The 13169-nt window shown below is 39.3% G+C and overlaps 1 protein-coding gene across 1 annotated transcript; it reads left to right on the top strand.

The window, feature by feature from the left end:
• Nucleotides 1-5379: 5379 nt before the first annotated feature.
• HG535_0F00140 (uncharacterized protein) lies at nt 5380-6549 on the top strand (the record flags this gene model as incomplete). The annotated part of the gene is made up of 1 exon (XM_037289336.1): nt 5380-6549. One exon carries the CDS (start codon nt 5380-5382, stop codon nt 6547-6549), a length of 1170 nt encoding a protein of 389 aa, XP_037145231.1.
• Between the last annotated feature and the right edge of the window lie 6620 nt (nt 6550-13169).

Raw genomic sequence — 13169 nt, 5'->3', positions numbered from 1 at the left:
AGACATGACGTGTAGTTTTTTGTATTGAAGGGAAACACACAAACAGAATCAATGTCGCACAAAATTTTGTTGGTAGCTGCATTATGTTTAATGAAACGAATGCCATGAGACATGACTCCAAATGATACTGTCACTATCTATGGATATACCAAAAGCTGCATCAGCTAAAAGAGCCATTTTTTTTAAGGAGTAGCAAAAAATTGGAATGGGCATGTACCTACATATGTATAATAATAATTCAAAAAACTAGATAATGTTAAAAGTGTAGGTGAATCAGAATCGCAAAGGTGCGGTTCTGTATAAACAACACAATGGACCTAACAAGACAACAGCCGCTCAAGACAAGAAGAAATTACCAACTTTCATGCCGCGTTAAACAGATGGCTAATATCTTTTTTGTGAATGCTTTTGAACGAATTTGGAACTTCTGTAAATATCTATTGAATCTTCTCTTTAAATTATCTCTATATTCTTAGTATAATTTGAATAAATGTCAACGCAATGAAAATTTTAGAAGTTCAAATCCTGTGTAACAACTTTCATCGCTTAAGTGCTAGACTATCATCAATTATTGTGGTTACCTGTGGGATGAAAGAAGTGGTGAAATATAGATCGATCCTGAAAGATATATGAAAGAGATGAATAATAAGAATCAGAAAGAAGACAGTTGGTATGTACAACAAAAGAAATAAAGTCAGATGAAGCCCAACAGAATGTCAATCGACACTGGAAAGATATCGGATGATAATCTATCGCGAGCAACATTTACAATTCAGGAATCTGACTACGAAGGAGTCTATGGAATGAACACGAAATAACAGTTGTACTGTGTATTCTATGGGACTAGCAATGGTGTGATGACGATGAAAATTCTTCACTCGTCGTCCTCTCTTATGTTTCAATAGGTGCAAAATGTTAGGTATAAATATTGACGTATTTTCCAGATATTAATCCAAGTTCAATTAGTTTTATTTCACTTCATGATATAGGAAATCAAGGAATTATATATCTCTATAATTGAATATCAATATATCATTATCAATGTATAGCCAAGTTACTACTGATAACTCCGAAGAAAACACTCTTTCCAAATAATCTGGTGCATATTTCGAATTTTTCAGTCTCGATTTATTTTGTTTTTACTCATTTCATTATATAGGAAGCTCAGGACTTAAACATCTTGATAAAGGCACATCTTATTTCGATGATCGGAAGCAACCAAGTTAATGTTAATAAGTACGATGGTGACACATCGTTTCAATAAGTACAGTATGCTTCGACCATTGTACTGCTGTCATTTAGGTTCTGGAGAAAACGTTCCTGCAGCCATTCCTACTTGGTATCTGAGGCTTATATATTATCAAATATGTATCAAAGAGAGGTTTTACTTGTTGCCTTTTAGTACGAAATATAAACATCAACAGTCTTGAGAATCATGGGGTTCGTTAAGCGATCTGCGTTAAGCTATTAATCAAAGAGGGACGTTTATTGTCATTTAGCGGTTATGGCCATTCTGCAGCATTTGTCGTTTATTTCTAGAATATTAGAACTCTATATGTCCTAATATAGAGGGAAAGAGCAGCATTATCACTTTAAATCACTTCTATCATTTTTGTTTATTCGAGTGATACTGAAAAAGCATTTGAAACCTTTAAAGAATGGACAAAAATATAAAATTATGTTGAAGTGGAAACAACAAGTGAAAAATTGTAGAATTGTGCTTTAGGCAAAGCTATTCTAAAATTCTCTACGAGTAAGAGCAAAAATCGGATCAAGTATTGTAGTATGAAATTATTCAATCAGGAGAAGAGAAAAGAAGAGAAGAATAGTGTCAAGTCGTAAAAAAAGGCATTTGGCGATAAAACAAGCAACTACATCCAATGATATAGTCAAGAAGTAGTAGTAAAACATGTAACGTTATATTTCGTGACCTCTAGTAGAGCTCACACGGGCTGAAGTAGCTGTGCTTTGGCACATAGCAATTAGATTCGGAGAAGCTGAGCTGCCCCAAACTGGAACAACTAGCAATTGTCATCTCCCCACAGCCACAATGTTGAGGTGAGATATTTCCTTGGCAATTGTGTTCAAGAAGACAGTTCTCTAGATTTATATAACACAGAAGTGGATTCGCCTGGCAAAGAATTGCCGTTGTTGACAACCGATGCAACGGGGATTGTGCATGTACCTAATCATTCCCTTTTCAACATCCGTCTGAACATGCTCCACAAATTTCATCGAGGCCGATGCGCCGAAACACATCTAGTTATGATTTTGTTGTTTCCCACCTGTGCAAAACCAGTTTTCCTCTATTTTTTCTCATTTCCCCTGCTATTATCTTAGAAAGCTTTTTTTTTTAACTTTATTTCAAGATTTTCGACAGAAGTACAATAGCACGATCAAATCAAGGGCAATCTTTCCTCTGCTCAAAGTTTCCAAAAGAAGAAAAAGAGTTTTTCTAGAAACGTCGAAGGCAAAGAGCTATCGTCACACATGATTTACGAGACTCAAAAGCATTCCTGCTGTGGTTTCAATGTTTTCACAACGAAACGGAACAGTCAGTTTTATTGACCATTCTTGGAAACTTTTGCAGAACTGCATTACTTCTACTGCTGTTTTTTTGTTGGTGCGGACATTTCATAAAAAAAGCTTTCGCAAACAGAACGTAGTTGCTCCTTGATGATTACCTCAATTCCTATGCCCTTATTGGATTGTATGATTGGCATCCAAAATGGAAAAAAATGCACTAAGCCACAAATCAGCTTTTTGGTAGAGAAACCCTATCGTACAAAACTTTTCGAATTTTCTGAATAGGAAAAGGCATCAACAGATCGGTGTTTCATTCACTAACCTGCGTTGAGGCGTAGGAACTGAGTTTGTTTCTTTTTCGTATATCAAAAAAAAAAGAAAACAAAAACGTTCTCAATTGCCTTCGAAAATACAATACTTCTCATGTGCCTTTGATTTCGAATTTCGAGGTGGTAAGGATGTAGTGAAAGGCGCATTTAGCGTTTTTCATGTTAGACTACTGCTCCATGTTTTTTAACGGATTTCAAACGCTACTTGCGTAAACCAAAAAGGTAATAAGTATCGTCAACAGCAATGATCGAGGCTACGGACAATATTTCTTAGTCGATATACATCACTGGAACACATTGTTGCACTTCATTTGTTAGTGAAAGAAAAAGGACATAATGGACGTATGGAAATATAACATGATCAGGAAAAAGCCTCCAGCATTACTTTTTTGCCTACTGAAAGACAGTCAAAGAGTTAAGATGCTTCGGTGCCTTTGCTGTGTTGTGCCTTTGCTGTGTTGTATCTTTTTCCGTCTATGGGATTGCAGCATCTAACGATTAAAAAAAATTCTTTTTCCCACTTTCTGAGGCTATTGAAATATGGTAGCTTTTTTTTCCTTTTTTGTTCTGCTGGCTTTTCTCAAGCTAGCTTCAAAGAGTCCCAGATTCAAAACAAGTATTGAAATGGAATAACCAAAATCTCCGCTCAGCATGATAATCCTTTCGAGTATTACTACCCATTAATCAGTCTTTCATCGGTGTGAGTCGCTGGGATGTAGGAGGGGCCCTGTAAACATTCAAATAAGCACCTTTGGTGTTTTCAAAGAATTTTTGTACATATTATTACACGCCGTCTTGTCGAGAATTCTTTATGCTTCTTGCTGCTATAATCGCGAGAAAAATGAGCGGGACTCATAGAATTGTAAGCACCTCATGTACTCGTTGATTGAATCCGTGCTTTCTTTCTACAGAGAATACCAACACTTCTGCGTCAGAGCTATGACCAGGCCTTACTGTGCCGTAAAAGGAATCTTGAAAGGTGAACATTATTTTCGCCACACATCTTTGGTCCCATCGGTTACTTTGATTTAAAAATTTTCTTTATCTTCGATGTATATCAAGTTAAGTGCTTAATAGTAGACATCTCATGAACATCTTCCACACTTTGCGCTAATACTATCCGCGTTATCAAAAGTTCTATAGGGCGAAACGTTCTGGCCGAAGTTGATAACAAGATGCAAAGCATTAAAACTCACAATAGTATTGTATTTCCTCCCCCATTTGGGCTTTAATTGCTCAAGTGAAGAGTAATCACTCATACTACATCTTTTAGTAGAGCTTTGCAACGTTTGGCGCTTGCTTAACAAAGAAACTGTGGAGAATAGCTACCAATGGATCGTTGTCAAAGCTGATGAGGACAAGTAATAGGATGATGAGGTTCTTTTCACATTTCAGCAATGTGTATCTATGCTGAAGATTGAATGCAGCATCTGACATCAGTTAAAAGAGGGGTTTACAGGGATTGCTATTCTGAGAAAAAGGCAAGCCATAAAACAATAAACGGTATTAGAGAAAAGAGTTAAAGGGTGCACTTCACAAAACAGTATATTCAACCAATATTTTGATGCATCCTTTAATATTTATGATGAATAGAGTAAAGAGGGCGCTAAGGTAGTAAAATTTTGGTGCATATACATGTACTGTGTAACTGGCCTCAAGAGTTAATTTTGTTGAGACATAGTAAGATATATTTGATGGTGGAATGCCATCTTTGGGATAACCGTTTACATATAACAAATGGCTGTCTCTGATGTCAATGTCAATCTAGCGCATGCCAAAATAGGTAATGCAAAAAAGTTACGGAGTAACTATCGGCATCTTCTTTGAATTTTTAAGAGATGTTTACATTCTTTCGAAATGAATGCCAATGCTCAGTAATTAGCTACTTTTGGGAACTGCAATGCAATGCGGTTTTCTGCAGAAAGGGAGTGTGGTTCTGGAAGCTGGTAAACTAGAAAATGTTTCCTTGATAGAACGCCCGAATTTGTAAGTTTTAGAGGAAAAGAAAGTTCATACGAAATATGCGGTGTAGCTTAATTCCATGAGTGGAGCGCACCATAAAGAAGTGTAATCCAAGTCTGATTTGCTTTTGTATTGTTCTCGGACGGGAGGGGGATTATCGTACATTATATTTCGAGAAATTTGGCATTGTATTGAAGATTTTCAAGTTTTACAACCGATGGCTGAAAATGGAAAATGACGCATAGTGCAGGCACCTATATTTTTCTATTTGGGACGCTTCTTTTCTGTCTTAGCCGTATTACGTAATTAGGAAATTTTTCTTCCTTGCATGAAAAAGAAAGATTCACAACCTATAGGCGAAGATCAGTAAGAAAAAGAATATCGCTAAGAACACCATCACTTTGGTGGAAAATATGGGTTAAAGCCCAATTTAAAGTCCACACATCTAAATGTATATCTGCTTGAACTTTCCCAAATTCAATTCCTTGCAAAATGAACGGATCAGTTCTTTTTTAACAAAAACGTCAACTAACTTCAAGATTGCTGAAGATACTTTGTCTTTATGTTTTCTCTGATGTTACTGGTACAGCTACTATTGCTTTGGTTTCCACTTGCTTGCGCCAAGGAGCTGCTGGACGTTTTCACATCGTTAAGCACTAGTACCCCAAATGGTAATACTCCAAGAGTTCCGTGGGCCGCGTCCATGCAATTTTTAATCACACCAAGTATGGATGCCAGAGCTCAGGATACCTTTTCATTAGACTTGCCCTGTACCCTCCTGGTTTATGGGACCAACGGAGGCTCGTCAATTGATATGATTGATCAATCTGGAAATAGTTTTGCAACCTGTGAACTAATTAATGGTTACCATACCGGACCTTCAAGAATTACCTGTACTTTGCAGCAGGATGTATTCTATTCACCGGGACAGATTAATTTTGGATTTGCTTGGAATGTCGGCCAGTCGCCAAACTCATATTCACTCCAGTGCGCTGCCTCTTTTACAAGTCCCAGAAATACCATAACCTGGGGTGGGCAATCTACGACAGTCACCATCAATAGAGAAAGTTTCTATCAAAGCTCGGGTATGGACATGAGCCATACTATAAGTGCAAGCGCTGTTGACACGTACTATTTGGGATATACTTGTTCAAGGACTTTTTCAGAAACGATCGAACTCCAACTAAGAGGTAGTCCTTCAAGAACAGGAAGTATTGTCTCGTGCGCCAATGTAGATGTTTACATGACAAATTCGCTGAATTACTGGTATATGCCTATGACTGCGGAGGCACTTCCTAGCTCATCTACAGTTAACTGCGACGTTCGTACCAATACAATTACCATCAATGCAAACAATATACCTGCTGGTTACCATGTTTTTGTAAATGCATTCCAAAGTAGACAATTTCTTTCACAGGAAACCATTCAGAACACTTTCATAGATACCATATATTGTCGGAATAGTCCAAATACAAATCGATATTCCAGAAGCTGGAATTTCATCAGGGGAAGCGGTAATGGTGCTGCAAGCATGCAAATCAGTCTACCAACAACAAGAACAACATCATGGACTGGGACAGGCACAACCACATATCTAACGACACAAACATCACCTAGAACGACAGTTGAAATTATAGTTGGTACACCGGAAATCAGTTCTACGACATACACCCCATGGACTGGTACTTTCACCAGCACCTATGCTACTTCTACGACATTTCACAGGCAGTGACGGTATTGTGACAACCGAAACAGTGTACTACGTTGAGACTCCAACTGGCAGTACCGCTACCACCACTACACGCCATGGACTGGTTCTTTTACCAGCACCTACGCTACTTCTACCGAAGTATTCACAGCAGTAACTGGTATTGTGACAACCGAAACAGTGTACTACGTTGAGACTCCAACAGGCACGTGCTACCACCACTTACACACCATGGACTGGTACTTTACCAGCACCTATGCACTCTACTGAAATATTCACAGGCAGTAACGGTATTGTGACAACCGAAACAGTGTACTACGTTGAGACCCAACAGGCAGCGGTGCTACCACCACTTACACACCATGGACTGGTTTCTTTCACCAGCACCTACGCTACTTCTACGAAGTATTCACAGGCAGTAACGGTATTGTGACAACCGAAACAGTGTATTACGTTGAGACTCCAACAGGCAGCGGTGCTACCACCACTTACACACCATGGACTGGTTCTTTTACCAGCACCTATGCACTTCTACCGAAGTATTCACAGGTAGTAACGGTATTGTGACAACCGAAACAGTGTACTACGTTGAGACTCCAACAGGCAGTACCGCTACCACCACTTACACGCCATGGACTGGTTCTTTCACCAGCACCTACGCTACTTCTACTGAAGTATTCACAGGCAGTAACGGTATTGTGACAACCGAAACAGTGTACTACGTTGAGACCCAACAGGCAGTACCGGCTACCACCACTTACACGCCATGGACTGGTTCTTTTACCAGCACCTACGCTACTTCTACTGAAGTATTCACAGGCAGTAACGGTATTGTACAACCGAAACAGTGTACTACGTTGAGACTCCAACAGGCAGCGGTGCTACCACCACTTACACACCATGGACTGGTTCTTTTACCAGCACCTACGCTACTTCTACCGAAGTATTCACAGGCAGTAACGGTATTGTGACAACCGAAACAGTGTACTACGTTGAGACCCCAACAGGCAGCGGTGCTACCACCACTTACACACCATGGACTGGTTCTTTTACCAGCACCTACGCTACTTCTACCGAAGTATTCACAGGCAGTAACGGTATTGTGACAACCGAAACAGTGTACTACGTTGAGACCCCAACAGGCAGCGGTGCTACCACCACTTACACACCATGGACTGTTCTTTTACCAGCACCTACGCTACTTCTATCGAAGTATTCACAGGCAGTAACGTATTGTGACAACCGAAAACAGTGTACTACGTTGAGACCCCAACAGGCAGCGGTGCTACCACCACTTACACACCATGGACTGGTTCTTTTTACCAGCACCTACGCTACTTCTACCGAAGTATTCACAGGCAGTAACGGTATTGTGACAACCGAAACAGTGTACTACGTTGAGACTCCAACAGGCAGCGTGCTACCACCACTTACACACCATGGACTGGTTCTTTTACCATCACCTAGCTACTTCTACCGAAGTATTCACGGCAGTAACGGTATTGTGACAACCGAAACAGTGTACTACGTTGAGACTCCAACAGGCAGCGGTGCTTACCACCACTTACACACCATGGACTGGGTTCTTTTTACCCAGCACTACGCTACTTCTACCCGAAGTATTCACAGGCAGTAACGGTATTGTGACAACCGGAAACAGTGTACTACGTTGAGACCCCAACAGGCAGCGGTGCTACCACCACTTACACACCATGGGCTGGTACTTTCACCAGCACCTACGCAACCTCTACTGAAGTTTTTCACGGCAGTAACGTATTGTCACAACCGAGACAGTGTACTACGTAGAAACACGCCCTGTGTCAGCTTATTATGGTAACAATACCAAAGTACCTCTTCAAGTATAATTTTGAGTTTCTGAGGAACCAGCTAGGGGTGTTTCAAGCATCGTAACTCCGTCAAGTCAAACGAGTTTTTACAAAGTTCACCCATATTCTGGGAACCCCTCGCGATGAAACAAGCACGTATCATTCAAACGGTTTGGCGTCTTTAAAGTCACAGTTCAAAAACATTGTAACATCAGGTACGCAAAGCTCCGAGGTTTCCATCTTTCACTCTGACAGTTCGTATTCAGCCTCCTCCGCCTCAAGTGTCACAAATGGTAACAGTGAATCCGTAATTACCACTACTATTAGTGGTATCGTAACATCTTACACCATATTTGCCCTGTGTCCAACCCTATATCTGTCGTGTCAACGACCACTTCGAATGACCGCACAATAGAATCTTCTGGTACTGTCGTTTTCTCCAACTTATAGTACACCTTCTGCTTTATGCGCTTCTCCAAAAAGTGCTACCAGTTCAGACGCATATGTAAGGCTAGTAATGGTGCATCCGTGTCTACGACCACAACAAGATATTCGATTTACCAGTGCATCTTCAAAGAGTTCTTCGCCTTCAAAAGTCTCCGTGTAACGGGTTCCTCAGAACCAAGCGATTCTTACATTACTGAAAGTCAAGCACGTCAGCATTTGACATCTGACACTGTGCAAACCGCTACGGATTTTGATACCTCAACCGTGGGCTTAAGCACCGTTATGAGTGTGACTTCCGCATCACAATCGCCACAAACTCTGACTCCAGAGCTAAGCGCTTCTAACAAGAGCACCACAATCGGTGTCGTCTCTTTCTATATACGAGGTTGTGGCCAACAGGCTCAGGGTAGGCATTCTGTTTGCTGTACCACTTGCACTTCTCTAGTCAATTGAAAGCTGATTGTGCCTATTTCGAATTTTTTGATGGAAAATTTTAAGTTGCGCTTTGCTCTAAGACAATCAATTTTTTCGAATTATCTATTGTATGATACCTATGTTAAGTATTGATATAATACTGTTTTAACTCCTTTTATTTAGTGTTTTAACTTTACAAGAAGTGCGAGAAGCATTTCTTTATGTCAACGAAGGATTTTGGCGGCACGTCACGGCTCTTTAAACCAAATCAAATAATAACTTACCATACCTTCTGTGCTTCACTAAGAGTGTTGAATGTACTCTATAGCTCCCCATTTGAACGCTCGACTGCTTGCCGTGAGTTTAGCAAAAACAAAGGGCCAAAGGAGGTTCCATGTAGGCATGTATACGACAGAACAGTACTGAACAAATGATTCACTCAAGGGAATCATAGGACGCAGACTTAGGGATTTACAAGATTCAAACCACACCGAAGACATAGAGGCCGCAGAGAGATTTTCGGGGGAGAATAAGAGAAAATGCAAAGTACTGAAAAAGTGGGTTTTATCGTGGCTGTTGATACTTGCCTGACGGGACATTGGTAAATAGATATGTCAAGTTCCGCTATAGAGACACATCAGCCCTTGATTTGCTATATCATGAAATAATAAAAAAAATGGATCGAGATTGGACAATTGGAAAAGATGCTAGTGTTTATGCCCGAAGAATTTCACTTGTTAAAGCATAAAAATGAGATGAAGATTGAAAATTTTCACCTTATTAGTTTATTAGTCAGACTGTCATCGCACCATTTTTCTAACAGCATTAATCCGCAGGAAAACTGTTATTTTTATCCGATACCATAGGTCCCTTAGCAGGCAGATCCTCCAATTATTAACCTCTTGCAGTAGAATAATAATCGATTACTCTCTAGATAAATTACTTTCTTTTAAAGCTTTTTTGGAGTTATTCTTTTGGCCTTTCACTAAAAAACTTCACGTCTACTTTTTTACGTTTTATCCTCGAGAGCTTTGCTTTTACTTTAATAATAATATCTATTTCAACACTATGAAATTATTTCATAGCTCCGTGTCTGTGAAAGAAAGTGATATTCATTGTGCGTTGACAAGCATTCTTTTGTTTATTATGCGCAGACCCAGGTAAGCTTCAAAGGTGCTCAGAAATGCTCCATCGTCAATGTTAGGACATCAGTACCAGTAGCACATGCGCACGTGATGTGCATATAGATAGTTAACCGACGCTCTGAATACAACGAGCTCGAATTCAACATAACAATGTCTTTATTTCTCGCAGAGGGGTGTTACGTCTCTCCCACTCCTGCTCGCACAGTGCCATTTGGCTAACTAGAATTCAGGGACATTCAGTTGTTATCCCTATCCAAATGCGTTTTGACACGATTGTAACATGATACTAAATATGCTCAGAAGATACTGTACGGATAAACAAAAAACCGAAAATGATTGTAACTGCTAATGTTGCAAACACAGCAAACCGCAGCCAGAAGATTTGCGTTTTCGTATCTTCAAGAGACGTACTGAATTTCGCCAAGATTTCTTTGGTCTTATTTTTCATTCGGTTTTCGTGTACACTTTTCTATACCTGTTGCTATTTATTATTTTTGTCTCCTTTGTTTTTATATCTTGCTTTTCTTATATCCTAGTAACCCTTCTTTCGCGGCCTTTCATATTGACTTTACCAGACAATCGGATAACTTTATAAACAGCAGCTGTTGAGTGTCCCTGACACACTGCTTAAAGATTAGTTTCACATCGCCATATTTTTCTGCTTTGAAACATTTTCTATGTCTCAGAATCTTCCTATCAAATCCTCTTGATACGCTGTTCTGAATTCCCTTCATCACCTTAAAGAATCTGGACGGCTCCTGAGGAAAATTTGCTTGAAATGTATCTATTAGTCAAATAATTCTTATAAAAATGGATCTCCACCGATTGGTTTTGGCATCAGGGAAATAAATATCTGTCTTTTGATGCTGTTGATGCAATTTCTCTGTTCCAGTCGCTTTCGTCGTGCTTTTAACATTAGGGCTCAGATTGTCAACAGGAAAATAGGAGAAGGAAACTATAAAGACTGACTATAAATGAGAAGTCTTCTCTGTCATGACTAAAATACCTGGCATTTCGTTCACATTGGTTAGGGAGAACAGACGGATAGAAATGAGAAATTTTCAATCTATTATAGACATTAAATGATTTTACATAAGAACTCTACCCAGGGGGCCTGTAGAAATACATGTACTCCTGCGCTACAATTTAGGGTTTTTTGGTAGAGAGTAAATAACTGACCGAAGTAGCTGAGCCTGTACCAGATTTTCAGGATTATCATCATGCAGTTTCCTCGGTATAAAACATATCTTTTTACCAGCTTATAAGTGTCGGAGATAATTCCAATACAGTCCAAGAAGCGATATCGCATACTAAGACCACTCCTACTTATAGTCGGATGGATGTGCTTTCCTTCCTGGTATTACACTCTTGTAAGTATTATCTTGGTGGATGTTTACAGTTTCTTCTCCTGAACTATAGGCATATTTTTTAAGAAAGAGTAGAGCTCGCATTCTTTAAAAGCACAAGATATACAATTCCAAAATATCTGCAATACAAGGGTAGTTTATTCAGCTTTAACCGTTCATAATCCTTTCTGCATTTATGAGTGATTGCCTGAATTATCAGCAACACAAATTCAGAGTACTAGCAAAATTCCGTTATTGCTTGCATCCGTTTTAAGACGTTAAACGCTCAAAAACTGCCATTTCAAATGCACCTTTAATTGAAGTACACCAGTGATAAGTCCTATTCTTATCTCTGTGGTAGTCCAAACTACGTTTACTTTCAAATGCATCAAATGTCAAAGCCAGTAAACTGCATAGATGAATGCAGAGCCAAAAACGATTGCAGCTGTTAAGATGGCAAACTGAAACGCTCTCAACCAAAACACAAGCTTCCTGATATCTTGAAGTTCACTAACGTTGTCCAGCTCATCATTCATCTTATGTTTGATCCGCTGCCTATTGTTGTCTCTGAGTGCTGTGGTTAACACATCTACGTCTTTTATTTTTGTACGGTTATGACTTGCTTGACGCTCTCTTGTTACTCCTTTTGTTTTATCCTTCTACTATTTTGTGCGGGGTAACTTACTTAGCTTAAGGCCAACGTTCGACATCTTAGATCTGCACTGTAAATAGTCTAGATATTTGAGATAGGCAAGAGAATGACAGACCGATCTACATTTATGTTGCGTAAAGTTCTAAAGTCTTACCTTGAAATTTCATTGTCCTTTCTTGAATACTCATGTTGAAAGCTTTCACAAGTGTTGAAATATAGATCGATATTGTAAGATATATTAAAGAGATGACTTATAAGCATCAGAAATAAGACAATTGGTCTGTAAAACAAAATAAACGAAGTCAGATGAAGCCCTAACAGAATGTCAATCGATACTGGAAAGATATCGGATGATGATCTATCGCGAGACGTTTAAAAACTCAGGAGTCTGACTACGAAGGAGTCTATGGAATGAACACGAAATAGCAGTTATACTGTGGATTCTATGGGACTAGAAATGGTGTGATGACGATGAAAATTCTTCACTCGTCGTCCTCTCTTATGGTTCAATAGGTGCAAAATGTTAGGTATAAATACTGACATTTTCCAGATATTAATCCAAGTTCAAATAGTTTTATCTCAATTCATGATATAGAAAACCAAGGACTTATATATCTCTATAATTGAATATCATAGTATCATCATCAATGTCAAACCAAGTTACTATCGACAACGCCGAAGAAAACATTCTTTCCAAATAGCAGTGCTCAGAAGGAGACGTAGACGTAGACTTAGAAGACGGAGACTGCAAGACTTGAACCTCAGAAGACGTAGTGGATGGCAAGACCGGGTAAGAGTATGGATTGTGCAAAAA

The sequence above is a fragment of the Zygotorulaspora mrakii genome, chromosome 6 (genome assembly GCF_013402915.1).
Source record: "Zygotorulaspora mrakii chromosome 6, complete sequence".
NCBI lineage: Eukaryota > Fungi > Ascomycota > Saccharomycetes > Saccharomycetales > Saccharomycetaceae > Zygotorulaspora > Zygotorulaspora mrakii.
Note: the sequence above shows the minus strand (reverse complement) of the source record. Positions and strands in the feature narration are given on the sequence as shown.